The sequence below is a fragment of the Pelophylax lessonae genome (genome assembly GCF_965119305.1).
Source record: "Pelophylax lessonae genome assembly, chromosome: 1".
NCBI lineage: Eukaryota > Metazoa > Chordata > Amphibia > Anura > Ranidae > Pelophylax > Pelophylax lessonae.
This window is the reverse complement of record NC_138768.1, coordinates 205158108-205184437: the sequence shown is the minus strand read 5'-3', so window position 1 is coordinate 205184437 and position 26330 is coordinate 205158108. Positions and strand designations below refer to the sequence as shown.

General features: G+C 40.8%; 1 protein-coding gene across 1 annotated transcript in view; it reads left to right on the top strand.

Moving 5' to 3' along the window:
* Positions 1 to 26330, top strand: part of FBN2 (fibrillin 2) — a 303194-nt gene that overhangs the window by 119775 nt on the left and 157089 nt on the right. The window contains exon 8 of the mRNA XM_082258653.1: positions 23615 to 23740. Within this exon, the coding sequence (XP_082114779.1) occupies positions 23615 to 23740 (126 nt within the window). The remainder of the gene's footprint in view (positions 1 to 23614; positions 23741 to 26330) is intronic.

The window sequence follows — 26330 nt, the reverse complement described above, 5'->3', positions numbered from 1 at the left end:
GCGTGATTCTAACTGTGGGGGGGGCGTGGCTTGTGAAGTTATCACAGAGACATGTGATCCTATATAGCAGGATCACATGACATCTGTGATCACTTCAGGGAGAAGTACGGACGGCTGTGTTTACATCAGCCGTCCATCCTTCTCTGTCAGCGGCGGGAGATCACAGCCGCCTGTCACACGCACTAGCTTCCCCGCTGAGGAGTGGGGGTGGGAGCGTGCCTCCGGCGGCGCGCGATCGCCCCCTAGCTCCTCCCAGGTGAGTGCCGTACATGTACGGGACTTTGCCTGGGAGTGCCAGATTGTCGCCGTACATCTGCCCAGCTCGGTCTGCAAGTGGTTAAACAAAATAGGGAAAGATTTTAAGGATGATTTGTGGATAAATGTAGAGTTCTAATAGACACTTACCAGGAAAATGAGGAAGGCGGAAGGAAGCTTGGTTAACTTCGGAGGGTAGAATGTTGAAAGCACAGGAAAGAGGGGACAGGGAAGGGGAGAAAGGGGGAGGGAGAAGGCAGTAAAAAATTAAGATATCAACAATTAGGAAGTATGCTGTGTGCAAAAAAAAAAAAAAAACATGAAGCCTGTTATCATAAAGTGCACATAGACAAGGACAGACGATGAGAAAAATCAATTTCAGTTAGCAAAAAATAAGAAATATGCCCTGTGAAAAACACATGCAGCCTGTTATGTCTGTAGACAGTGTATGTAAAGAGGCTGCAAAGAAACTGCAAGATACACACCATCAGTATATAGATATAAAAATCTTTCCCTTCTTCTAACCTCCTAATTCCCCAGAATACACAGCATTTTGCTACCTAAAGGACATTTGGTAAGGGGTTATATCTACTTTAAGAGACCAGTGCCTACAAGCTCTACACAAATCTTTACCTACGCAGTTTATCTGCAGCACCCTAGCTCTATGACAGCTAAGCAGGTTTTCAATTTGGCTGCTGGAAATTCATCCTTTTATAGTTAGGGGACTGGCAGATAACATCCCTGTTGTTGGCCATTCCAAGCAACAGTGCAAAGCCATGGATCGCATTAATGGTATTTTCTTGCAATGGCAATGAATGGCTAAATGAATTCACTATTTCCCTGAACTGTAAACAAGTAGAGCACCCTGATCCAGTGCTCTACTTGAACCTAATCCCATTTTTTAGACAAAACATCAGTGACAGTTGTATCTTGTTTAATACGCTATTTCCCAAACACAATGTACTAAGAGACGGCTGATGCCAAATGGAGTATTTCTATGTGCTAATGTCTAGTCCAGTTAATTTTAAAATCACTCAGCTGTTCGCAATCATTGTTGGCGTTGTACACATAAACAGAAATGGAACAGAAATGGAGTATGAACAATATAGCAGATATACAGTAATGTTATTGGACACTTTACACGTTCGCAGGACTTTATGTTAATGGATATGATGACATGCATTAACTGTGAGGCTTTGGATTTTTATTTGACTTGAAGACGACAACAGCAACATCCGCACACAATGATCTAATCATAGTAATCCAATCTTTTAATTTGGCTGCTTACATTTTCTTAAATGTTTTGACCCTACTGCTGAGCAAAAGAGAGATTTCTAAGCATGCTAACTCCCTCAACTCGGGAGAAGTAAGGATTCTGTAGCAGTCACATCATACCACTGCCAGTGTTTCTATGAGTGCTAATACATCATTATATGAAGGGCTATATCTTACCCTGCTCTAGAGTTCATACATGGCACCCAAAAGAGGCTTATGTACCTTAAAATGTGTATGTGGTATTATAACCGAGGTGGAAGAGAGTAGGCGAAAAAGGTACTGTTCTATTCTATTTGTTGGTTAGCTAAAAAAAAAGTGCTATTTTTCTTTTTTTTTTTTACATTAGAATAGAGTGGTGATGGGTTAGAACTGCTGCCAGGAATAAAACTGGCTAAACATAGATTGAAATGTGGCTGGTTCAGCAGGAACTGGGCAAATTTCAATTAATCTATGGTTGTTTATGGGAAGTAGATCTATCTATGAACAGTCCTCTGGAAAATTTCTATTCATGCAGCGCTTGCAGCCAAGCGGCTGCAGCTCTGATAAATGTATTCTTAGTCCCGCCGTCAGAATACAATGTCAATACAATGTCAATACAATACAATGTCAAAGCTGGGAAGATTCCCATATACATATCAAATATGTGAATGGGGGATTTGGGTCATTTTTTTTTTCATTTGACCTGCTGGCTTAATGAAAAAAATAGGTTTTTCCTACATACTTACCTGTGAAATCCATTTTTTGGAGTACATCACGGCACAGAGCAGGTTATACTCATTACCCTCTGGGTTATGCATCACCTATATGTAAATAGACACTGGCAGATCAATCAATCAGGAAGTTCTTCCCTATATAATCCCCTTCTATATTGAAAGTACCTCAGTTTTGTAGCATGAAATACATTCCCGGAAAGAGGGGAGGAACTTCTGTGTCCTGTGATGTAGCAAGAAATGTATTTTACAGGTAGGTATGTAGGAAAAATCAAATTTTCTTCTTCGTACATCACAGGACACAAAGCAGGTTATTATCATTATTATCTGGGATGCCCCAAAGCAATGCACTTGAGGGGAGGGAGACAGTCACAGAAATCGTCACCCGAGAAGGACCTATTCTGCCACCCGTTACATACTATGGCCAAAAGCAGTAGCCTCCACGGCTCTGACATCCACCTGGTAAAACCCTGTGAATGCATGAACCAAAAACCATGTAGCGTCCTTGCAAACTTGAGCCACTGACGCCTGATGGTGGATAGTCCAAAATGCCCCCATACACCTGGGACTTTGCCCTTTCAAACCATAGGCTGGAATGATTAACTGACAGATCCAATGAGAAATAGTTGACATGGAAGCCGCCTGCCCTTTCTGGTCTCTTCTGGCAGCATGAACCAGGATTCCTGACCTGCACCGACAACTCAAGTTAATCCCTACCGTCCAAAACTATAGAGTATGCAGGGATCTTTCCCCTGCTGACTGTGGATTAGGAAAAAAAGAAAGGCAAGACACTGTCCTGATTCAAGTTAAAACTAGAAACCATTCTAGGCAAGAAAGACGGATGAGGACGCAGCATCACCTTATAATAATGCATGACCAAGAACGGCTCCTTACATGAAACAGCCGCCAGCTCTGACACTCTTCTTGCCAAAGTGATAGCAACCACAGAAGCCACCTTCCGAGTCAAAGCACTAACAATTTCTCTAATTGGTTCAAAAGGTGGCTTCTGACAGTCAAGACCAAGCTCAAGTCCCAAGGACACAGGGGTGGCCTGATAGGCAGGACTGTTTGCGTTACACCCTGCATGAAGTATAAAAGGAGTTAGAAACAACGGTCTCTGGAAAGAAATGGATAAAGATGAAATCTGACCCTTAATGATACCTAAGGCTAATTGAATTTCACCTTCCAATTGGAGAAAGGAAATAAATCTCCCACTCACATATTTCTATGGGTGCCACTTCCTGGCTTCACACCAGGCATATAAGATTTCCAAGTCCTGGAATGGAAGCTCCCTAAAGGCGGCTTCCTTCCTTTCAACAGCATGAAGATACCAGGACCAAATAACATAGGTCTGGCTGGACCGGAAGTGTCCAAAGAGCGTCCACTGCCAGATTCACTATTTCGGTGTACCAAGCCCTCCTGGGCTAGGCCAGCTAACACTATTATCTGTGTTACTACCTCCCGGATTCTTTGCAAAAGAAGCGGCAGTAGTGAAATCAAGGGAAAGGCATAGACTAGGGAGACACGCTAATTATGTAAAATTATATCACCCAATCGCGAGTGATAGCAATAAATAAAAAATAAAAATGTTTATATAAATTGTGCAAATGATTTAACACCAACAAGAATAATCATATAATAGAATAAATAATATGTCAAAATATATGAAATTATATCACCCAATCCTGAATAATGGATGTGCAAATTAAAAAAGGTGAAAAATAATTATTGAATCAAGTGAAATAAAGTTCATAAAGTCTCTCTTTCAAGAGGATCCCAAAGGATAGTGAATGCAGATTCAGATACTCACCAAAATTCACCAATTGTGCAGTGACCGCCACCAGTGGTACAAACTGCTTACCAGAAATAAATGAATGCAAGCCAAAAAGGGGGGGGGGGGGGGGGGTATCACTCAGGATCTCAGGACATCAATGGCAATCCAGGAATGAAAAACCCACTATACCTCCAGGGCTTTATCAACTCAGCGTCGCCTCTTTGGAAACCTGAAGCATCACAAATTACGATGATAGAAAGATAATGACACCTGCTGACACGTTTGACGTCACCGCTGCGATAGCCACGAAAGCAACGCAATTATGCCGTTCTTTCACAGTTTTGTACGAGACTTCTGATGCAGTGAGCGGCGGCTTCTCCTCAGTTCTCCGCATCTCCCGAGTCCTGGACTATCATCATAGTTCGTGATGCTTCAGGTCCCCAAAGTGGCGACGCTGAGTTGATAAAGAGGTCTCGTACAAAACTGTGAAAGAACGGCATAATTGGGTTGCTTTCGCGGCTATCACAGCGATGACGTCAAACGCGTCAGCAGATGTCATTATCTTCCTATCATCGTAATTCATGATGCTTCAGGTCCCCAAAGAGGCAACGCTGAGTTAATAAAGCCCTGGAGGTGTAGTGGAGTTTTCATTCCTGGATTGCCATTCATGTCCTGAGATCCGATTCCTGAGTGATACCCCCCTTTTTGGCTTGCATTCATTTATTTCTGGTAAGCAGTTAGTACCACTGGTGGCGGTCACTGCACAATTGGTGAATTTTGGTGAATATCCGAATCTGCATTCACTATCCTTTGGGATCCTCTTGAATAAGAGACTTTATGAACTTTATTTCACTTGATTCAATAATTATTTTTCACCATATTTAATTTGCACATCCATTATTCAGGATTTGGTGATATCATTTCATATATTTTGACATATTATTTATTCTATTATATGATTACTCTTTTTGGTGTTAAATCATTTGTACAATTTATATGAACATTTTTATTTTTTTATTTATTGCTATCACTCATGATTGGGTGATATCATTTCACATAATTAGTGCAGCTTGTTTATTTGTATTACGTTTTGGGTGTTGTCACACTTGAAGCTGCAGCTTCCCCTTTTTCACTTAGCACGGTTACACTCTTATTGGCGCCAGATGGTACATGCTATTCTGCCCCAGACAAAATGCTGTTCACCTTCCAGAGCTGCTCAACTCCTGGTTCCACCCTGGTGGTTGCTATTTGCTACTGCAGTGGCATTGTCGGACTGAACACTGACCACAAACCTGAGCAACTGATTCGTTCAATAATCCAGAACAACATGTACCACCCAAAGTTCCAAGATATTGATGGGCTGTATTCTCTCCTGTAGAGACCAAGTCCCCTGAACTGTAGCCTTCTCCAAACCAGCCCCCCAACTGGAGAGACTGGCATCAGTGGTTATTATACCAGTATGCAGTTCAATGACAACATGCATATACGCAGTTCCATGTCAACATGCATGTACGCAGTTCCATGCCAACATGCATGTATGCAGTTCCATGCCAACACGCATGTATGCAGTTCCTATGCAAAAACGCCTATATGCAGTTCATATACAAATATGCATGAATGCAGTTAATATGCAGTTTATATGCAAATGTGCATGCATGCAGTTCATATGCAAATATGCATGTATACCGTTCATATGCAAATACACATGTATACAGTTTATATATTATTTATGCCTTTTTTTTTTAGCAAATATGCATTGTGATGGACGTGGGTATCAGATCCCTGCCCTTCTTACAAAGGACCGGTCAATCTCACACCGAGCTGTCACTTACATAACACTGCCACTCTCAGCTGCGCCCGGCACAAAGATTTTCCAGCTTACAGGACCTCAATCTAGCAGGCTGAGAGCGATTTTCACTGAGCTAATTAAGCAATTAACCCTTTCAATGCCACCACCTCTGTATTGTCTGAGCTGGAGGAAGCTCATAATTCTAGCAATATCAATTCTGATTTTAGAATAATTGTCTGTAACACACACTGTCACCACAGACAGGTATGTTCAGAGGATTCATTCTATACAGTAGATCTTCAAGAGATAGGTTCTTTGTTAGTTTGCATTCAGAGCTTAGGGACAAGGTTAACACTTTTCAAAATAAGATTTTAATAATGAAAAGGTCAAAGTTGGTGCAAATTAAATATTTACAGAAAAAAAGGCGTTTCAAAGAAATAGAGACATAATTCAGCAATAGAAAAATAAGGTAGAATTGAGGAGGAAGAATACTTGCAGTCAATGTCCTGGGTGTTATCAGAGTTCAATCGATGAGCCATGGGTGATCGGTTCTGAAACTTGATAGATCTTCCTGCTTTGATGTTACCATGATAACTGATCACTGGTTATGGGTCTCCCTTTTTCTCTGCAATCAAAGGGGTGTTGACAGATGCCCCTGACCAATAAAATGGAGTGGCAATGGTCTGTCCTGTGTTTATGCCAATATCAGGTCCCTCCTCTTTGGACAGTTTTTTACTACTATTCATATCCTCCAATATGTACCGGTTACATTATTTAAATGTATAGTTTATCGTTCAGCATGTAATTTCGCATCCAGGGATACTAAACACAGAATATCTCAGATAAACTTGTCACCAAGGGAAGATCTGACAGCTATCTTTCCTTCTATATGTGCTAGTGTTGTCACGTATGACCTTAATTCATTCAGTATGACATTTCTCATCCAAATATAAACTTATTAATGTATCATGTTCCTGTCTGAGCTTATGAACCGTGTGTGTATTTGTTACATTTTGAATTGGGCAGGGCTCTATGATTGCCTTTTACGATCCCCATTAGTTCTGGTTACCCTTAATGGATTTGGTCAAAGTTTTACAATAGGCCTGGACGGAAGAAACAGACATTCTGCCATGACTCAATTAGCGGTTTACAGGTCTGCACAGGAGTGCTGGGTTTTGATGTCTCTGAGTCGAGATAACGGCTCTTTTGAAGTATAAAACCTATGCATTCCATGAATTAAAGGAGATGAGGAGGGGGATAATATCGCTGCATGTATAACTGTTCTGCAAGACTGTCATGGCTGACCTATAATGACTGAACAACATGGCCACTGGCTGCATCTTTTCGTGTGTCCAGTACATGACATTATTATACGCATATATGCAGTTCATATCTAAATACGCATGTATACAGTTCATATGCAAAAACGCATGTATTCAGTTCATATGCAATTATGCAGTTCATAGCAAATATGGATGTATGCAGTTACATAGTTACATAGTTAGCGAGGTTGAAAAAACTACACCAGTCCATCCAGTCTGGACAATTTGCCTTCTCTCTGTCCTTTGTGGCAAGATTCCCTTCATAGTTTTTTATGGGGCCAATGTGTTCTGGTCTCGCTTTCTTACTGTTTATATACTTAAAGAATTTCTTGGGTTTTTTTTTTTACTCTCTTCCGCTATGTGCCCTTTGTGTTCTATTTTAGCCGCCTTGATAGCGCCTTTACATTTCTTACATTTACATTTCTTATTGCACTCTTTTTAATTTTGAAATGCTGCCAATGACCCCTCAGCCTTGTATTTTTTGAAGGCCCTTTCTTTAGTTTTAATATGCATTTTAAAACTAAAAGTTTAACTGGAGTTTAGCCACCCAGGGTTTATTTTAGCTCTTTTGAACGTATTCCCCTTTGGAATGCACTGGCCAATCCTTTTATTTAGTATGTTCTTGAAGCACTCTAATTTTTCCTCCGCGTTCTTTGTTCCTGGTGTTCTATCCCATTTTATATTGTCTAGCAAAGAGTGCAGTTTAGGGAAGTTGGCTTTTTTGAAATTCAGTGTCCTTGTATTACCCTTGTGTTTCCTATTTCTATGATTTATACTGAAACTAATTGACCTATGGTCACTATTTCCCAAATTGCCCCATATTTCTACATCCATGATCAGGTCTGTATTGTTAGTAATCAGTAGGTCTAGTAACGCATTGTTTCTTTTCGATACGTTCACCATCTGACCCATGAAATTGTCCTGCAAAACATTTAGGAACTGCCGAGACATAGGCGAATGTGCGGTTCCTTCTGCCCTGTCTATACCTGGATAATTAAAATTTCCCATTATAATGACATTTCCCATCCTTGCTGCCATTCCAAGCTGTGATTGTAGGTCCGCCTCCCCCTCCTCCCTCTGGTTTGGGGCCTATAGCATACACCCAATATTACTTTCCCCATAGTGCCTTCCCTTTGAAGTTCTACCCATAGGGATTCTACCTCCTATTTAGCTCCATTCGTGATATCGTCCCTCATATTTACCTGCAAATTTTTTGTTGATATACATGCACACCCCTCCCCCTTTTTTTACCTTCTCTACTGTATCTCTGTGATATAGGGAATACCCCTGAATGGTCAACAGCCAATCATGAGAGCTGTCAAACTAAGTCTCTGAAATTCCCACAAAACCAAAATCCTCCTCATACATTAGCAGCTCCAGTTCTCCCATCTTGTTGGCTAGTGTTGAGCGAACATGGACTGTATTATTCGGGTTCGTACCGAATAATTGGATTTTTGCTACCCGAACATGGACCCGAAAACTTTACTGTATGTTCGGGTTTAAAATCCGTGTTCGGTAATTTTATTTCCTGTTTTGTATGTAATGGCGCGCTTTTAATGGCGGGCTTTCAACAGCCAATCAAAAAGTGTTTAACTGGTGTGCCTTAAGCCATCCCTACTAATGTATTAGTAGCTGTGATTGGCCATCTGAAGCATGTAACCCATGTCTTTATAAGTTCGAGAGTCACAGCGTGGTGCTTCATTCTGCTGTAGTATAGGGAGAGAGCACACATCATACGTGCTGACTACTGATTAGGGACAGACAGTGAAAAATTGTGTCCGAAAAGAATGCAGGGACAGGTCGGAGTGTAGGCAGGGAAAGTTATTTGAGCATTTTAGGGACAGGTTGGAGAGATTAGGCAGGGACAGTCTACATCGATTTTGCTGTGTGGGGGGTGGTGCAGTGAACGATCTTTTTGAGCATTTTAGGGACAGGCTGGAGAGATTAGGCAGGGACAGTCTACATCGATTTTGCTGTGTGGGGGGTGGTGCAGTGAATGATCTTTTTGAGCATTTTAGGGACAGGCTGGAGAGATTAGGCAGGGACATTCTACATTGATTTTGCTGTGTGGGGGGTGGTGCAGTGAACAATCTTTTTGCCCTCACTTGAGTCCACTGAAGAGGAGGAGGAGGAGGGAGAAAAAAATAAATTTTTATCCGTCTGTTGTGTGCAGCGTTCATCAGCTATATTTTACTACAGATTGCTGTTCTAATCTGCTATTAAAAAATTAAGTTAAAGGGGGATTTTTTTTTTCCCTACATAGCCTGCTTGCTGCTGAGCTGACCGTGACATAAGACACTGCTGTGTTCACATGTGCTATAGAGTGATTTTCAATTTTATACACTTTTTTCTATTACACTATTCAATATACACCCTTTTGGGTTAAAAACAAATTAAATTGTGGCATAGTCTGTACTAATCTGCTATTTAAAAATTACAAACTTAAAGGGGAATTTTTTTTTCCCTTCATAGCCTGCTGCAGAGCTGACCGTGACATAAAACATAAGACACTGCTGTGTTCACATGTGCTATTGAAAAATCATCAATTTTATATCATATTTTCTATTCCGCTATTCAATCTACACCCTTTGGGGTAAAAAGAATTAAATTGCGGCATAGTCTGTATCGGTACGTGTGAGATACACCTTTCCAATTTTTTGGGCGCATCTTACACCGCCGAGGATTGCAGGGTGTTTCAGTTTGCCTCCTGCCTGTTCTGAACTCCTCCTACTCCTCATCCTCATCCTGCCTTTAGGCTACAAAAAATTGTAATCGGGGCCTAGTCTGGGTTTGTACGTGTGAGATACACCTTTTGATATCATATTTTCTATTCCGCTATTTCAATCTACACCCTTTGGGGTAAAAATAATTAAATTGCGGCATAGTCTGTATCGGTACGTGTGAGATACACCTTCCAAATTTTTGAGGCACATCTTCCACCGCCGAGGATTGCAGGGTGCTTCAGTTTGCCTCCTGTTCCAAACTCCTCCTACTCCTTATCCTGCCTTTAGGGTACAAAAAATAGTAATCGGGGCCTAGTCTGGGTCTGTACGTGTGAGATACACCTTTTGATATCATATTTTCTATTCCGCTATTCAATCTACACCCTTTGGGGTAAAAAGAATTAAATTGCGGCATAGTCTGTATCGGTACGTGTGAGATACACCTTCCACATTTTTGGGGCGCATCTTCCACCGCCGAGGATTGCAGGGTGCTTCAGTTTGCCTCCTTTTCCGAACTCCTCCTACTCCTCATCCTGCCTTTAGGGTACAAAAATTTTTAATCGGGGCCTAGTCTGGGTCTGTACGTGTGAGATACACCTTTTGATATCATATTTTCTATTCCGCTATTCAATCTACACCCTTTGGGGTAAAAATAATTAAATTGCGGCATAGTCTGTATCGGTACGTGTGAGATACACCTTTCCAATTTTTTTGGGCGCATCTTACACCGCCGAGGATTGCAGGGTGTTTCAGTTTGCCTCCTGCCTGTTCTGAACTCCTCCTACTCCTCATCCTCATCCTGCCTTTAGGGTACAAAAAATTGTAATCGGGGCCTAGTCTGGGTTTGTACGTGTGAGATACACCTTTTGATATCATATTTTCTATTCCGCTATTCAATCTACACCCTTTGGGGTAAAAATAATTAAATTGCGGCATAGTCTGTATCGGTACGTTTGAGATACACCTTCCAAATTTTTGGGGCGCATCTTCCACCGCCGAGGATTGCAGGGTGCTTCAGTTTGCCTCCTGTTCCAAACTCCTCCTACTCCTCATCCTGCCTTTAGGGTACAAAAAAATAGTAATCAGGGCCTAGTCTGGGTCTGTACGTGTGAGATAGATACACCTTTTGATATCATATTTTCTATTCCGCTATTCAATCTACACCCTTGGGGTAAAAAGAATGAAATTGCGGCATAGTCTGTATCGGTACGTGTGAGATACACCTTTCCAATTTTTGGGGCGCATCTTACACCGCCGAGGATTGCAGGGTGCTTCAGTTTGCCTCCTGCCTGTTCCGAACTCCTCCCACTCCTCATCCTGCCTTTAGGGTACAAAAAATAGTAATCGGGGCCTAGTCTGGGTCTGTACGTGTGAGATACACCTTTTGATATCATATTTTCTATTCCGCTATTCAATCTACAACCTTTGGGGTAAAAAAGAATTAAATTGCGGCATAGTCTGTATCGGTACGTGTGAAATACACCTTCCAAATTTTTGGGGCGCATCTTCCACCGCCGAGGATTGCAGGGTGCTTTAGTTTGCCTCCTGTTCCGAACTCCTCCTACTCCTCATCCTGCCTTTAGGGTACAAAAAATTTTAATCGGGGCCTAGTCTGGGTCTGTACGTGTGAGATACACCTTTTTATATCATATTTTTTATTCCGCTATTCAATCTACACCCTTTGGGGTAAAAAGAATTAAATTGCGGCATAGTCCGTATCGGTACGTGTGAGATACACCTTTCCAATTTTTTGGGCGTATCTTACACTGCCAAGGATTGCAGGGTGCTTCAGTTTGCCTCCTGCCTGTCCCGAACTCCTCCTCTTCCTCATCCTCATCCTGCCTTTAGGGTACAAAAAATTGTAATCGGGGCCTAGTCTGTGTTTGTACGTGTGAGATACACCGTTTTATAAAATTTTTCCTATTCCGCTATTCAATATACACCCTTTTGGAGTGTAAAAAATTAAATTACGGCATAGTCTGTATCGGTACGTGTGAGATACACCTTTTAAATTTTTTTGGCGCATCTCCTTCCACCGCCGAGGATTGCAGGGCGCTTCAGTTTGCCTCCTGTTCCAAACTCCTCCTACTCCTCTTCCTCATCCTCATCCTCCCTTTAGGGTACAAAAAATTGTAATCGGGGCCTAGTCTGTGTTTGTACGTGTGAGATACACCGTTTTATAAAAAAATTTCTATTCCGCTATTCAATATACACCCTTTTGGGGTGAAAAAAATTAAATTACGGCATAGTCTGTATCGGTACGTGTGAGATACACCTTTTAAATTTGTTTGGCGCATCTCCTTCCACCGCCAAGGATTGCAGGGCGCTTCAGTTTGCCTCCTGTTCCGAACTCCTCCTACTCCTCTTCCTCATCCTCACTTTAGGGTACAAAAATTTGTAATCGGGGCCTAGTCTGTGTTTGTACGTGTGAGATACACCGTTTTGTATCCTTTTTTCTATTCCGCTATTCAATATACACCCTTTTGGGGTGAAAAAAATTAAATTGCGGCATACTTTGCATATTTGACTGTGAGATACACCCGTTGTATTTGTATACTGTTTTTCTATTCCGCTATTTAATAAACACCCTTTTGGGGTAAAAAAAATTAAATTGCGGCATAGTTTCCATATTTGACTGTGAGATACACCCGTGCGATACTGTTGTTGTTTTGTTCCGCTATTCAATAAACACCTTTCTAGGGCAAGATCATAAATTAAAGAAATATGAGGAGACCGTCAAATAGGGGCCGTGGCCTGGGTCGTGGTGCTGCTGGTAGAGCTCCTGTTGCAAGGAGAGGATCTTCTGCTGCAGACTCTGCCTCTTCATCCACCTCTGTAGTGATACCGACACCTGCCACCCTGCAAACAGACAATCTGTCAGCAACACCACCACCTGAGTCACCAACCATCTCCACAATGTCCCGTGGAAGCGTTCAGCTTTCCATCTCCCAAACACTTGAGAGGAAGAGGAAGTACCCCCCTACCCACCCGCGATCCCTGGCCCTGAATGCCAGCATTTCAAAATTCTTGGCCTTTGAAATGCTGTCATTCCGTCTGGTGGAGACGCACAGTTTTAAAAACCTTATGTCGGTGGCTGTCCCACAGTACGTCGTGCCCAGCCGCCACTACTTTTCCAGGCAAGCCATCCCTTCCCTGCACAACCAAGTGGGGGAAAAAATCAGGTGTGCACTGCGCAACGCCATCTGTGCCAAGGTCCACCTAACTACCGATACGTGGACCAGTAAGCACGGTCAGGGGCGTTATATCTCCCTAATGGCACACTGGGTAAATGAAGTGGTGGATGGGCCTGAGGCGGATAGCAATTTGGCGCATGTCCTTCCACCACCGAGTATTGCAGGGTGCTTCAGTTTGCCTCCTGTTCCTAACTCCTCCTACTCTGCTTCCTCATCCTCTACCGCCTCCTCATCCAGTCAGCGTAATACCTTCACCACCAACTTCAGCACAGCCAGGGGTAAACGACAGCAGGCAGTTTTAAAACTTGCCTGTTTAGGGGAAAAACCACACACCACGCAGGAGCTGTGGAGGAGCATGGAACAGCAGACAAATGAGTGGTTGCTGCCAGCGAGCCTCAAGCCCGGCCTGGTGGTGTGCGATAATGGGCGAAATCTCATAGCAGCTCTGGGCCTAGCCGGTTTGACGCACATCCCTTGCCTGGCGCATGTGCTGAATTTGGTGGTGCAGAGGTTCCTTAAAAATTACCCCGATATGTCAGAGCTGCTGCAGAAAGTGCGGGCCGTCTGTGCGCACTTTCGGCGTTCTCACCCTGCTGCTGCTCGCCTGTCAGCGCTGCAGCGTAACTTCAGCCTTCCCGCTCACCGCCTCATATGTGACGTGCCCACAAGGTGGAACTCCACCTTGCACATGCTGGAAAGACTGTGCGAGCAGCAGCAGGCCATAGTGGAGTTTCAGCTGCAGCACGCACGTGTGAGTCGCTCTGCGGAACAGCACCACTTCACCACCAATAACTGGGCCTCCATGCGAGACCTGTGTGCCTTGTTGCGCTGTTTTGAGTACTCCACCAACATGGCCAGTGCCGATGACGCCGTTGTCAGCTTAACTATCCCACTTCTATGCCTCCTTCAAAAAACGATTCGGGCGATGATGGAAGAGGATGTGGCACAGGATGAGGAGGAGGAGGAGGATGAAGAGGAAACATTTCCAAGGCTTTCAGGGCAGTTATTCGCAAGTGGCTCCGAGGGTGGATTCCTGCACACACAAACGCCAGGTACACAATTGTCCAGCAGGGCACAGTTCTGGAGGATGAGGAGGATGAGGAGGAGGAGCTGGAGGAGGAGATGGAACCATGTTCACAGCAGGGTGGCACCCAGGCCAGCTCATGGCCATCACTGGTGCGTGGCTGGGGGGATACAGAGGACACAGACGATACACCTCCCACAGAGGACAGCCTTTCGTTGCCTTTGGGCAGCCTGGCACACATGAGCGATTACATGCTGCAGTGTCTCCACAACGACCGCCGAGTTGCCCACATTCTAACTTGTGCTGATTACTGGGTGGCCACGCTGCTGGATCCCCGTTACAAGGACAACGTACCGTCCTTAATTCACTCACTGGAGCGCAATCGCAAGATGCGCGAGTACAAGCGCACGCTGGTAGACGCGATGCTGCTGGCATTCCCACCTGACAGCGGGGCCACAGTGGAAGCACAAGGCCAAGGCAGAGGAGGAGGAGGAAGAGGTCGCCAACGCAACCAGGGCACCTCCAGCACCTCAGAAGGCAGGGTTAGCATGGCCAAAATGTGGAAAAGCTTTGGAACGTCTTAGCAGGAGGCAGCATTTCACCAACATGGTGGAGCAGTATGTGTGCACACGCCTACATGTAGTGAATGACGGGTCTGCCCCCTTCAACTTCTGGGTCTCCAAATTGGGCACATGGCCTGAGCTTGCCCTTTACGCCTTGGAGGTGCTGGCGTGCCCTGCAGCCAGTGTATTATCTGAACGTGTATTTAGCACGGCTGGGGGCGTTATCACAGACAAGCGCAGCTGTCTGTCCAGAGACAATGTGGACAAGCTCACGTTCATTAAAATGAACCAGGCATGGATCCCACAGGACTTTTCCGTACCTTGTGCAGAATAGAGATGGATACCGACCTTACCCAGCCATTGTTATATTTTTGATCTTTCTCACTCTTTTGGGGTGTACCCTAATTTAAAATGACTGAAAAAAAGCAGTGTTGGCTACCTCGTCCCCCTCCACCGCCGCTTCCACCTACACCGCCACATCCACCGCCACCTCAACCTCCCTCCTACTCCATATGGGCCTCGTCCTTCACAGATGAAGAAAACTTTTAATTTTTCTGTTTTTTTTGTTGTTTTAAGTTATTTCCCTATCCACATTTGTTTGCAGAGCACTTGCCACGCTCTTAACTACATTTTGCTGCCATTTGCAGCACTCTAGCCCTTTCCATTGGTGTTTTAGGGCCATTTTAGTGCCTGAAAGTTCGGGGTCCCCATTGACTTCAATGGGGTTCGGTGTCCGGGTAAAGTTCGGAAAAAGTCCGGGACACGGACTCGGACTTTTTTTTCAAGTTCGGCCGAACCCGCCGAACACGGACATCCAGGTGTCTGCTCAACTCTATTGTTGGCCAGACTTCTAGCATTGGCATACAAACCTCATATTTTGTCCATTTGCATACTATATCCTCGTTCGATGTTATGAGGCTGCACGATTTGTCCGCCTACCTACCTTGGGTTTAGGATCTCTGGACACCCTACCACTAATGCCCTCATTAATGCCCACTGAACCTTGCTCCCCGCTGGCTAATTCTACATCTGTACCCTCCACCCCATCACCCATATGCAAATAGGCATGTATACAGTTCATATGCAAAAACAAATGTAAAGAGTCCAATAGCAAATACACATGTATGTAGTTAAATGCAATTATACAGGTATGCATGCCATAATGTTATATTTATGCTGCACCTTCCCACCTGCACTTGGCCCCATACTAGTTTTTCAGGACTAGCCAAGCACATCCAACGCATCCGTAATGCACCCTCTATGCTGCTTCAGTGCAGCCTAAATGTAAGCTCCTGTAAATCAAATACACGCTACTCTGGAAACACAACTCCTTTAAGTTCATTGATACCCGTACAGGGGTGTATTGACAAACAGTTGTACAAACCCCCTGGATTAGGCAGCAAGTATACAAGTATATAGGAAAGAAAGAAAGGAGGTGCAAACACCTAGTGCATTACCCCTGGACACCTTTAAAACTTTTTATTAAAATGCCAAAAACATGCTCACAGACATGAAGAGCATATATTGTATTGAATGAGTCCACCACATGTGGAGGTAGTCATCCCTGTAATTGGACTGCTGACGTGTTTTGGGAGACAAGCTGACGCCGACAGGGATGACTACCTCCACATGTGGTGGACTCATTCAATGCGATATATGCTCTTCGTGTCTGTGAGTATGTTTTTGGCATTTTAATAAAAAGTTTTAAAGGTGTCCAAGGGTAATGCACTAGGTGTTTGCGCTTCCTTTCTGTCTTTCCTATGTAATTCTGAATGGAGTTCCCCGCCTGAGGAGAGCAGCATGCCTATTATTCTCACTGGAGTGAGCGCTTGGGTGATTTACAGTAGCTGTAACACAAGTATGCCTTTATGCAAATATTTCCCCAAATATAGTACATAATTGTGCTTTCTGGTCCCCCAGCTCTCCCATAAGTAATACCCCCACCGCATTATCTAGCTATACGCTGCTGTGTGTTTCTAAAAGCCTTGCTGATTCTTCAGCCTAGGTGAGACTTCAAACCTAAAACGTGGCTGCCCTTCTACTACCTGCCTACACTTCACAAGAGTAGGCTATTCCTACTGATCCTGCACCCGGCTGGATGAGTAAACTGCTGCCCAAAACTCCTGACACACACAGAGCACAACCTGGTCAGACCAAACAGTACACTGCCCTCAGTGGCCCCCAGGAAAATTACCAAACAGCAGATCCCTTTTTATCTTTAAAACTGCAAATGCAAACTTACCATTCCAGCCACAGGAATCATAACAGGAGTCCAACCTTCACCGATCATGAGTAGCTTTGTCATAGAAGACCTTCATGAATCCAGTCCCCCTTAGCTGGGGTCCCCCTGTAAAGCAACCTGCTGCAAAGCACCTTAGTCAGAACAAACACTGCACAGGGCTCCATCATGCAGGGTCCAGCGCCATAAGGCTGCATTACAAGCAAAGCTCGAAGAGGTTTCCACTGAGGCTCTGGTACCATCCATATAGTCTTTTGACTAAAATACCATTTCAGTTTTAGTCATATTTTAGTCTTTTGACTGAAATGCGATTTTAGTTTTAGTCGTATTTTAGTCATCTGAATTGTTTTAGTTTTAGTCATATTTTAGTTGACTAAAATCTCATACATTTTAGTCAACTACAAATCAAATAGGTTTAGGTTAATTGTAATACATTATTTAAATTTGGCATCTAGCATTTCCAAATTTGGCATCTAGTATTTCCAAACAAATTGTATACTCCTGGAGTAAAAATCTAATAATATGTTTTTATAAGGTTTGAACAGGCACTATAGACACAGATTTAGCTATAGTGATATATAACATCTTTACAAATAAAACCAAATTTCATAAACAAACAGAAATATTGCTTTTTGACAAACTGAAGTGCAACTTTAAAATACAAAAAAACCTAAAAACCGGTAAACTCCATTGGCTGTAATGTTATTGCACATAATACCTGAATATATTACCAACATTAAATATTAGGGAAAAATATAAGAAAAGCCTTTTTCTTAATTTTTTCGTTTTCAGCAGCTTAGTAGATGCCCCTTACTTATGCATATGCGGTGGTGCAAAACATGTTTAAACTTTAAATGTGCTATTATTACAGGCTCTGGATGGAATTGTGTTGCTGATATAGAAATGGCCAGCAGAGGAGTGTTAATTTTGATGATGTCAATTTTTAATTTAGTTCTAGTTATAGTCTTATGACTAAAATGCCATTTTAGTTTTAGTCGTATTTTAGTCTTAAGACTAAAATGCCATTTTAGTTTTAGTCGTATTTTAGTCATCTGAATTGTTTTAGCTTTAGTCGTATTTTAGACTAAAATTGTGTTAATTTAGTCTACGAAAACACTTTAGTCGACAAAATTAACACTGCCTCCAAGTATGCTCCTAAAGCACATGTAGCACAAGCACATCAGTGACCACCACCTTACAGACACTGGTGAAAAAAAATTAGGTACTTCCTGTGTAGGAGGGGTTATAATGGGGAGGACTTCCTGTTTGATTTATCTGCCAGTGTCCATTTGCCTATAGGTGGCACATAACCCAGATAGTAATGATTATAACTTTGCTCTGTGTCCTGTGTTGTACAATAAAGAAATATACCTATGTATGGCCAGGTTAAATAGCCTATCCTTTGAATAGTTACTTCCATTCTTCTTACCATTGGGGAATTATTATATCTCCAATATTTATGTACTCCATCCTACAAGTACACATAACACAATACATGTCTGATTCCCATTAAATATTAAAACCAAAGTGTAAGTTATTTTGCTCCTCTATTGGTTTTTGGTACATGGGCATGCACACCCACAATCTTTAGTTCTTCAGTGTACAGATTTAATTTCTGTCTGCATCCCTATTAAGGAGGGCCACCTTCTTTTGAAGTCCTGATCACCTTCATTTACTTATCACAAGTCCAACTAGGTCAGAATGAACCAAGTACATTGTTCACAACAGAGTAGTGCCCACTAGAGACCTAGCCTTCATTGCAAAAACCAGGCTTCCCCATGCTTCCAAGAAGAGTGTGAGAATCTCCCAGGAAAGTGCTGAGGGATTATTTAAGGGGTTCTTAAAATTACTCATTAGAATAAGCAAAAGAGCAAACTAGAGCATGGGCGACATCAGAACTTGCCATGAGCAAACTTAGGGCTTGCATGAACAGCAACAACACCTGGGAAAGTCTTGTTATAGTAGTATTTAGACATACTTCATGAAAAGTGGCACCTGGGCACAATGGACCAGGATAGGCAAAAGAGTGGCAAGTAAGAAAGATGTAAGGAAGCAAGAAAGGAAGCTTTGCAGCAAAGACAATGACCTACTAAGGCAGAGATAAGGGGATGAGCCAGGAGCAGCTTTGACAGGCACAGAAGCATGGGATATGCGCCTAGCACTACAAATACAGAAATAGAGAGGAACCCTTCCAACGAGAATGCTTGTGTCTGTGATAACTCTCTAAGAGGGAATTTTGACCACATTGGAAATATATTCTTCAACTTCCTGTTTTTCAGGAGTAATTGCAGACAATAGGTACAGTACATTTTTCAGGGCACCGCTTAGTCACAATTTACATTTCTAAATGTTCCTTATAATATATAAAATTTCCATTTTTTTATTCAGTTCAACTTTAAGAGTGTATGTCTGAGGCAAAAAAAAAATTGTATATCCCTGTAATAATTTAGGGAAAACAATGCTTGGGGTTTGATTGGAGCAAAAGCAGAGTTGTTAGTTAAAACAGGGAGTTAGTAGTTCACTATATTTCTGGTAGGATCAACAGGACCTTTTCTTTACGTGCTTTAAAAAGAGTTGATTGATGTGAAAGGTATATGGCTATATTTTAGGCCACTATTGCACCATCATTTTGTACTGAAGTGTTTTGCTACCAGCTAAATGTGTATATAACCTTTACATTAGAGGAATAGCTGGTGCCCTAGTATCATATTTCAGTCATAGTAAATGGCTTTGATTAGTTGTAAGTGATGCTGGGATGTGAATTTTGTAATATTTCCTGAGCAGTTTCATTCCTTGGGATTAACTGAACAGGCATTTCCTTCAACACATTATATTTCTGAACTTAATGTGGTCAGTTCATGGAATGGTTTAGGAATTCCTGGACATTGAAACATTTTGGAATTTACAACTATTAGCTTTATTGAAAGTGTTTTCTTTTATATCCCGCAAACCAGCTCAATTTCAAAGAATATTTTTATTTGAAAAATTGAATCATGCGGCCTTAGAATAAGCATATTCCATAATAGACAGATGCTGTGCCCACAAGATTTGATTAAACCTGCCCATAAGAGAAGAAGTATAACATTTCTAAAAAAATTTTTGAATGGAGTTTGCAGATCAATATATTGTCTGTTATTATTATTATTATACAGGATTTATATAGCGCCAACAGTTTGCGTATGTGAGGGAAGACAATACAGTTACAATACAATTCAAAACAGGAGGAACTAGAGGGCCTTTCTCGTTAGAGCTTACAATCTAGAAGCTGTTAAGAGTGTTAAACATAAAATTCATGTAGATGGAGCCTAATAAATATACCCAAACACTTGAAAAGGAATCAACACAGGGAGATATTTGAACAATGGCTATAAATTGTAGGAATTGGGTGGCACAAACTAGCCAATTGTAAACAGTACTATATATTTGGTAGACCATACAGTTCTTCAGGGGAGGGAAGCAATGTTTATAAATAAGGAAGCTTTATAGCAATGTTGTACAGTAATACACACTTACAGATTATGGGATTCCAGTAGAGCACTTCCCTTGGAGGGGTGATGTTATTACTTGTTCAGAAGAATGGTGTATCCTGACTTTTGCGCTCCTTAAATTGTATCCAAAGCCAAAACATTTTTTAATGTTTGGATAGAGTATTGTGTTAGACTGTATAGTGTTTAGACTCTCCCTTGGGTTTTTATTGTCAAAGTGAAAACAGAAACACTGGATTATATCAAGAAGTTTTCAGTTTCAGCTAAGAAGGTGTAGTCTATAAGGTTTATTTGCCACACATTGCAGCTGATTTCATTAATCCCATTGATTTCGGCAGTAACCTACAGCAAGTATACCTTGTTGCCTTTTTGTTATGTGTACCTGTGCATACACCCCAATTAATGTAGTAGCATGCACCTATACACATCTAGATCCAGAGAGATCTTTACACAAAAGAGGTAGTTCAATCAGCAATACACATTTATTGAAAGTGTTACATAATATATGTACAACACATGGTTAGTACAGACCTCCTGCCGTATATGATATTTACAAATTACCCACAATAGCCGTATTTACAATACCATGTAGGTATTGAGCATGGAGTTAAGTTACCTTTTCACTTCAGGCATGGTGCCTGCCGTGTGTATTCAAACACTAAAGAGAAAAAGCATGTATACATTCTAAGTGTGAGATATATAGTCTATATTTACCATCCCCAGTAGCTTCATCCTAGTCTGCATGCAAGAGAGTGATCTCTCTCCTCACCTATATTAATATAGACCCATATCGCCTTGCTCAGAGCCATTCTGATTGGTGTAGCAATCTTACCCTTCTCCTCCCTTTGGGCGTATATTATTCAGGATTGGGCAAATTGCCCGTCCCTGAACCGATGATCACCTTCATTGCATATCTAAAGACTGAGTCTTTGAATTAGAGGGTGAGATAAAGGAATGACCTGTCATGGACGATTGTCAATTATTTTCTGACCCCGTAATGTCTGGCTAACAGGAACGTAAGTACAGGATGGTACTATTCTGCATATCAGTTTGTTTTCTAGTGCAAATTGAACTGGCATTTCAAATGGACTTGTTAATCAAGTTACTTTTGCCTGCAGACTGAAGTCACACAACTTCATATAATTGATAATCATATATCAAATCAATGTAAGATCAAAACTCAATATCTGGTACATATATATTTACACCCATCTATATACAGTCTCTAATGGGGATTTATACATAACTCCTCCTCAGGCCACAGTAATGGAGATTACACATAAACTCTTAAGGCAACAACCTCATACGTAAAGCGCTAAAGCTATCATACATGCAAGTGTACCTCAACAACTACATTAGGCGAATATATCCAGATTGTGATATTCCTTCTTAAACTAAACCTATGCTCTTAGAAGTGCCCTGTTCACATTTTTTCTTTATCTATTCTGCATTCTTTTGGGGAAGACACAGGATGACAGTAAGCTAGGAGACAACTGACTTGACATACCACCAAATACATGAGTCTCTGATTGTTTGAATATACTATTCCTTTATTGCTGTCTGTGTCACCACTGGGGAGATGCACCCCCTTTATTTCCCTGATGACTATAGTTGTAGTGACCATTGTCAACAGGATGTAAGTGATGGTGAATGATAAAAAAACTTTGGGCACATGGCTTCAATATATATAGCAACAAGACTGTGCTCAATAACTCCACAACCTAAATCCATAGCTGATGTTGAGCCCCTGAGAAGTCCCTACTTATCTTCCTTCACTCCTGCTTTCCTCCTCCTACTTTTGATCAAGACTTCCATAGGCATCTCTTCAGTGTTGGGAAAAACCCTAAACCAACCACCTAAAAATCTTGGAAAGATTATCTATAATTATGGAACTACTTTCGTTTGCTTGCTTGTTACTACTACTGTATATGTATTAAAGCTCAGCCACATTGTGCAATATGAAATGATGACTGACGATTTCGGTTGTTGTAAAAATTATTTATTGTTCAAAATTAAATAAAAATCTATGGAATGCAAATAAAAAAAAAAATTATAAAAAAACTATCCCTGGCCTCCCTAAACACTCTTACTCTTTGATTCTCTTTATGATACTGGCAGCCAAAATCTCTATAGCAGGAGCTTGACAAGCTCCAAGAGCGCTCCTTGCTTTGACTAAGGCCAACATTTCATGGATAATGACAGATAAGGAACTACTCAGCATACTAAATAACATAAAGTTACAGTTTGAGAGAACTTGTGGCCCATGGCTTCTTTTGTATACATACAACATAAGACCACCTTCCATAATTCCCCAACCTGAATAAAAAGCTGATGCGGGGCTCCCATCAAATCACTAGTCATCTCCCTATTGAATCCCCTCTATCTTCCTCCTTTTTCCAGTTGGGCACTTTATATGTATTAATTATGTTTAAACATCCTGTTACTACCCTCTACATTTTCTTTGTACTATTACATCCATCCAAGCTCAGCCACAATGTATAGCATGAAATCATGACTCTGGCAGTTTTGGTTGTTGTAAAAAACAGATACAAATCTAGTGAATTGAAATCCAATACTTTGTACCTGGATCAGGAATTTGAGATTAAACCTGCTATTGGGGACACTTGCTCTGTAGAAAACTGTCTTACTGTTGTATTTTTAGGACAGGAAGTGAGGTAAAATCTCTCCAAAGAGATAGCAAAAAACCTGACATGAGCTTTCACCTCTCAGTTCATCCAAAAATATTGATTTCAAATACCTTTTGATTTTTTAAATATATATCATTGCAATGAAAATGGCTGATCATTTTGAAGTATAGGAAAGTTCATAATTCTTATACGTTTGTCTAAAAAAAGGAACAGTAGTTTTGTGAGACTAGTAGCTGGGCAGAACAGACTGCTGTGAGCTAGATTTTACAGAACCAACAACATAGGTAAATTCACTTCACAGCTGTACACTTACCTCCGCCAGACCCATGATTCTGATTTTCACTGAGATTCTTAGATGATTACTTAATTTGCAAAATAACAACTTAAACAACATTGATAAACATATCAAGATCTAAAGAATTTTGCCAGAGTTTTTCTGTAAAGAAATAAGGGAGGCAGTTGTGTTTGCATTAAAAAAAAAAAAAAAACAAAGCCCTAGCATTTCTATTATATGTCAAAGTATCATTTTATTTGTGTAAAGTATATCATTTTGCTGAATGTTTCAAATACTTAATGAATCTCATGTAAACATATGTCTTATTTAACCCAACAGACATTGATGAATGCAGCACTATTCCTGGCATTTGTAATGGAGGAGAATGTTCCAACACAATTGGTAGCTATTATTGCATTTGTCCTCGTGGATATCTCACATCTGTTGACGGCTTACATTGCATTGGTAAGAAAGATTGTGTATTATTCTTTTATACAGTGGTTATCTAGTATAGAAAGGAGAAAAGTAAAAGTGGTAACTGATCTGTTTTTATGTCTCACAAAATGAAACTGGTTCATTTAAAAGTTATTTCATGCCCTAGTTTTGTCATACATGAATAGATCTTTTACTGAATCGGTAAAGAGAGATTTGCTTGTCTAAATCATAATACCATGAGGACCTACCCTTACCTTTATGACAAACATGATGATTGAAAGCTCCCTACCCAGACTTGAAGGAAAACAAATTGCTCCTACATACAAATTATCACTATACCTTCCCATTTTGGGAGCCTTTTTGAAGCTATTCCATTGTGTTTTGCCATATTTTTCTGTTAATAACTTATTTAATTATAACCATTCATTAGTCCTCACCTTTCATTTTATTAATACATTTTTTTGCTAAAAGAAAATCTTTAATTAAACAATAGTGAACAACAAAGCCTGGGAAATGTCATTGATGTTGATAGCGTGGTTAGCTCTTCAGAATTCTGGTAAATATTCCAATAGCCCAAATCAGTAACACATTGGCAAGTGTAAAAGTAAACTGCAGTTTATATAGAGGGAAGCCTTGTCAGACTAAAGGAAAAGAGTCAGTAAATCTATAATTTAAAATAATATACCTGTGGAAAAAAAAAGTGTTTTAATTCTGCTGCAGTAATTGTAATTACGGACACATAAAATGTTTTTTTTTTCACATAATAAAGCTATTGTCTCTGAGCAATCTTTTAAAATCCTGAACTAGACATATCCTATATGTATAGTAACTTATAAACTGTTTATGTCTACTTATCATATTGTATCCTTAGATAAACCTTGCATTGTTTCCCTGTACTTCATCACTGTTCAGGTCACTTGAGGTTCCAGGGATGAGAATATCCTCATTCTTCATGATTTATCCAATATACAAGTGCATTAAATGTGTATAAACAACTTAAAGGAACATTTTGAACAAACCCTGATATTTTTTTTATTACCAATTAAGTTGAAGGGATTGAGAAACAAGAGCAAGAAGCATTATTTCTCTGCTTTGGTTGTACTTGTTTGGCCAGGGGCTGCTGTTACACACTACTCTGCTGAAAGCTCACTCTCATCTAATGGGTTTGGTTTGGATGCTAACCAGAAAGAGTTTGTGGTATGCAAGGGTTCAGATGCTGAAGATTAACATCCACCTTTGTTTGTGGTGTCCCTGTGCTGACAGATGGAGATCTCTGAAGCCAAGATATGTTAGTATATACTGACACTGGGATTTATATAAAACAATCTATAAAGTGCAGGCAAACCCTTTATTACTTTACTTGGTTTAAAATATGCCTAACTGTACTTTGTCATCTTGGCTGTTTGGCCTTTTGGTATATTTGGTTCTAATTCAAAGTTCTAAGTTCAAATTCTCTTAACATTAATGTGAAAAAAAAATGGTAAATTACTACAATGTTAATGAAATCACAATAAATTATAATTATTTAAATTTATCAGCAGGTTAGTTGTTAAAGGAAGAAATGTATTTTTGTACTGTGCAATGTCCCACAACTGCTAGGCCACGTAATATATCATAACTATAATAATAATATTGATCCATATAAGTTGCACACTACTAGCTTTTGCCTGCTTTTGAGTTAAGCTATACATATCAAATGAGTAAGCTCCAAGGCCAAAAATGTCCTTTTATATTTCATTTTACTTAATTTATATAGCAGATAATTATTCCATAGGACTACAGGAAACATGGAAGCATTCACATTTATCTCCGCCATGGAGGACCTTACTAGTTTACCCTTTTGTCACTCATAGCCAGTTTGGGTGGACGTGAACTCACTTATTGGTATGTTTTTAGATGAGAAGAATAATCCATTACAAGCAATAAACCCTATGTAGATAGTGTCCTTGTGTAAATAGAACACAACAGCTCTACCATTTTTTAGTATTAACAACTAGGCCACCAAGTGCCATTAGTATAACTCCTACCATTCATAAATATTATGTTAATATAATGATGTGAAAGCAGTATAACAAAAACGTTTTAAAGCAACCTAAAAGGTGTTGGACAGCTGTAATTGCCATATATACAGTGGTGATCAAAAGTTTGGGCACCCCAGGTAAAAATTTGTATTAATGTGCATAAAGAAGCCAAGGAAATATGGAAAAATCTCCAAAAGGCATCAAATTACAGATTAGACATTCTTATAATATGTCAACAAAAGTTAGATTTTATTTCCATCATTGACACTTTCAAAATTACAGAAAACAAAAAAATGGCGTCTGCAAAAGTTTGGGCACCCTGCAGAATTTATAGCATGCACTTTCCCAATTTGCAAGGCTGAGACCTGCAAGTGTCCTAGATTGTTCTCAATCATCCTCTGTGAAGACCAGGTGATGTCAATCTCAAAGGTTTTAAATGCCCAGACTCATCTGACCTTGCCCCAACAATCAGCAACATGGGATCTTCTAAGCAGTTGTCTAGAAAACTGAAACTGAAAATAGTTGACGCTCACAAAGCTTGTAAATGAGAAGGCTATAAGAAGATAGCAAAGCGTTTTTAGATGTCAATATCCTCTGTT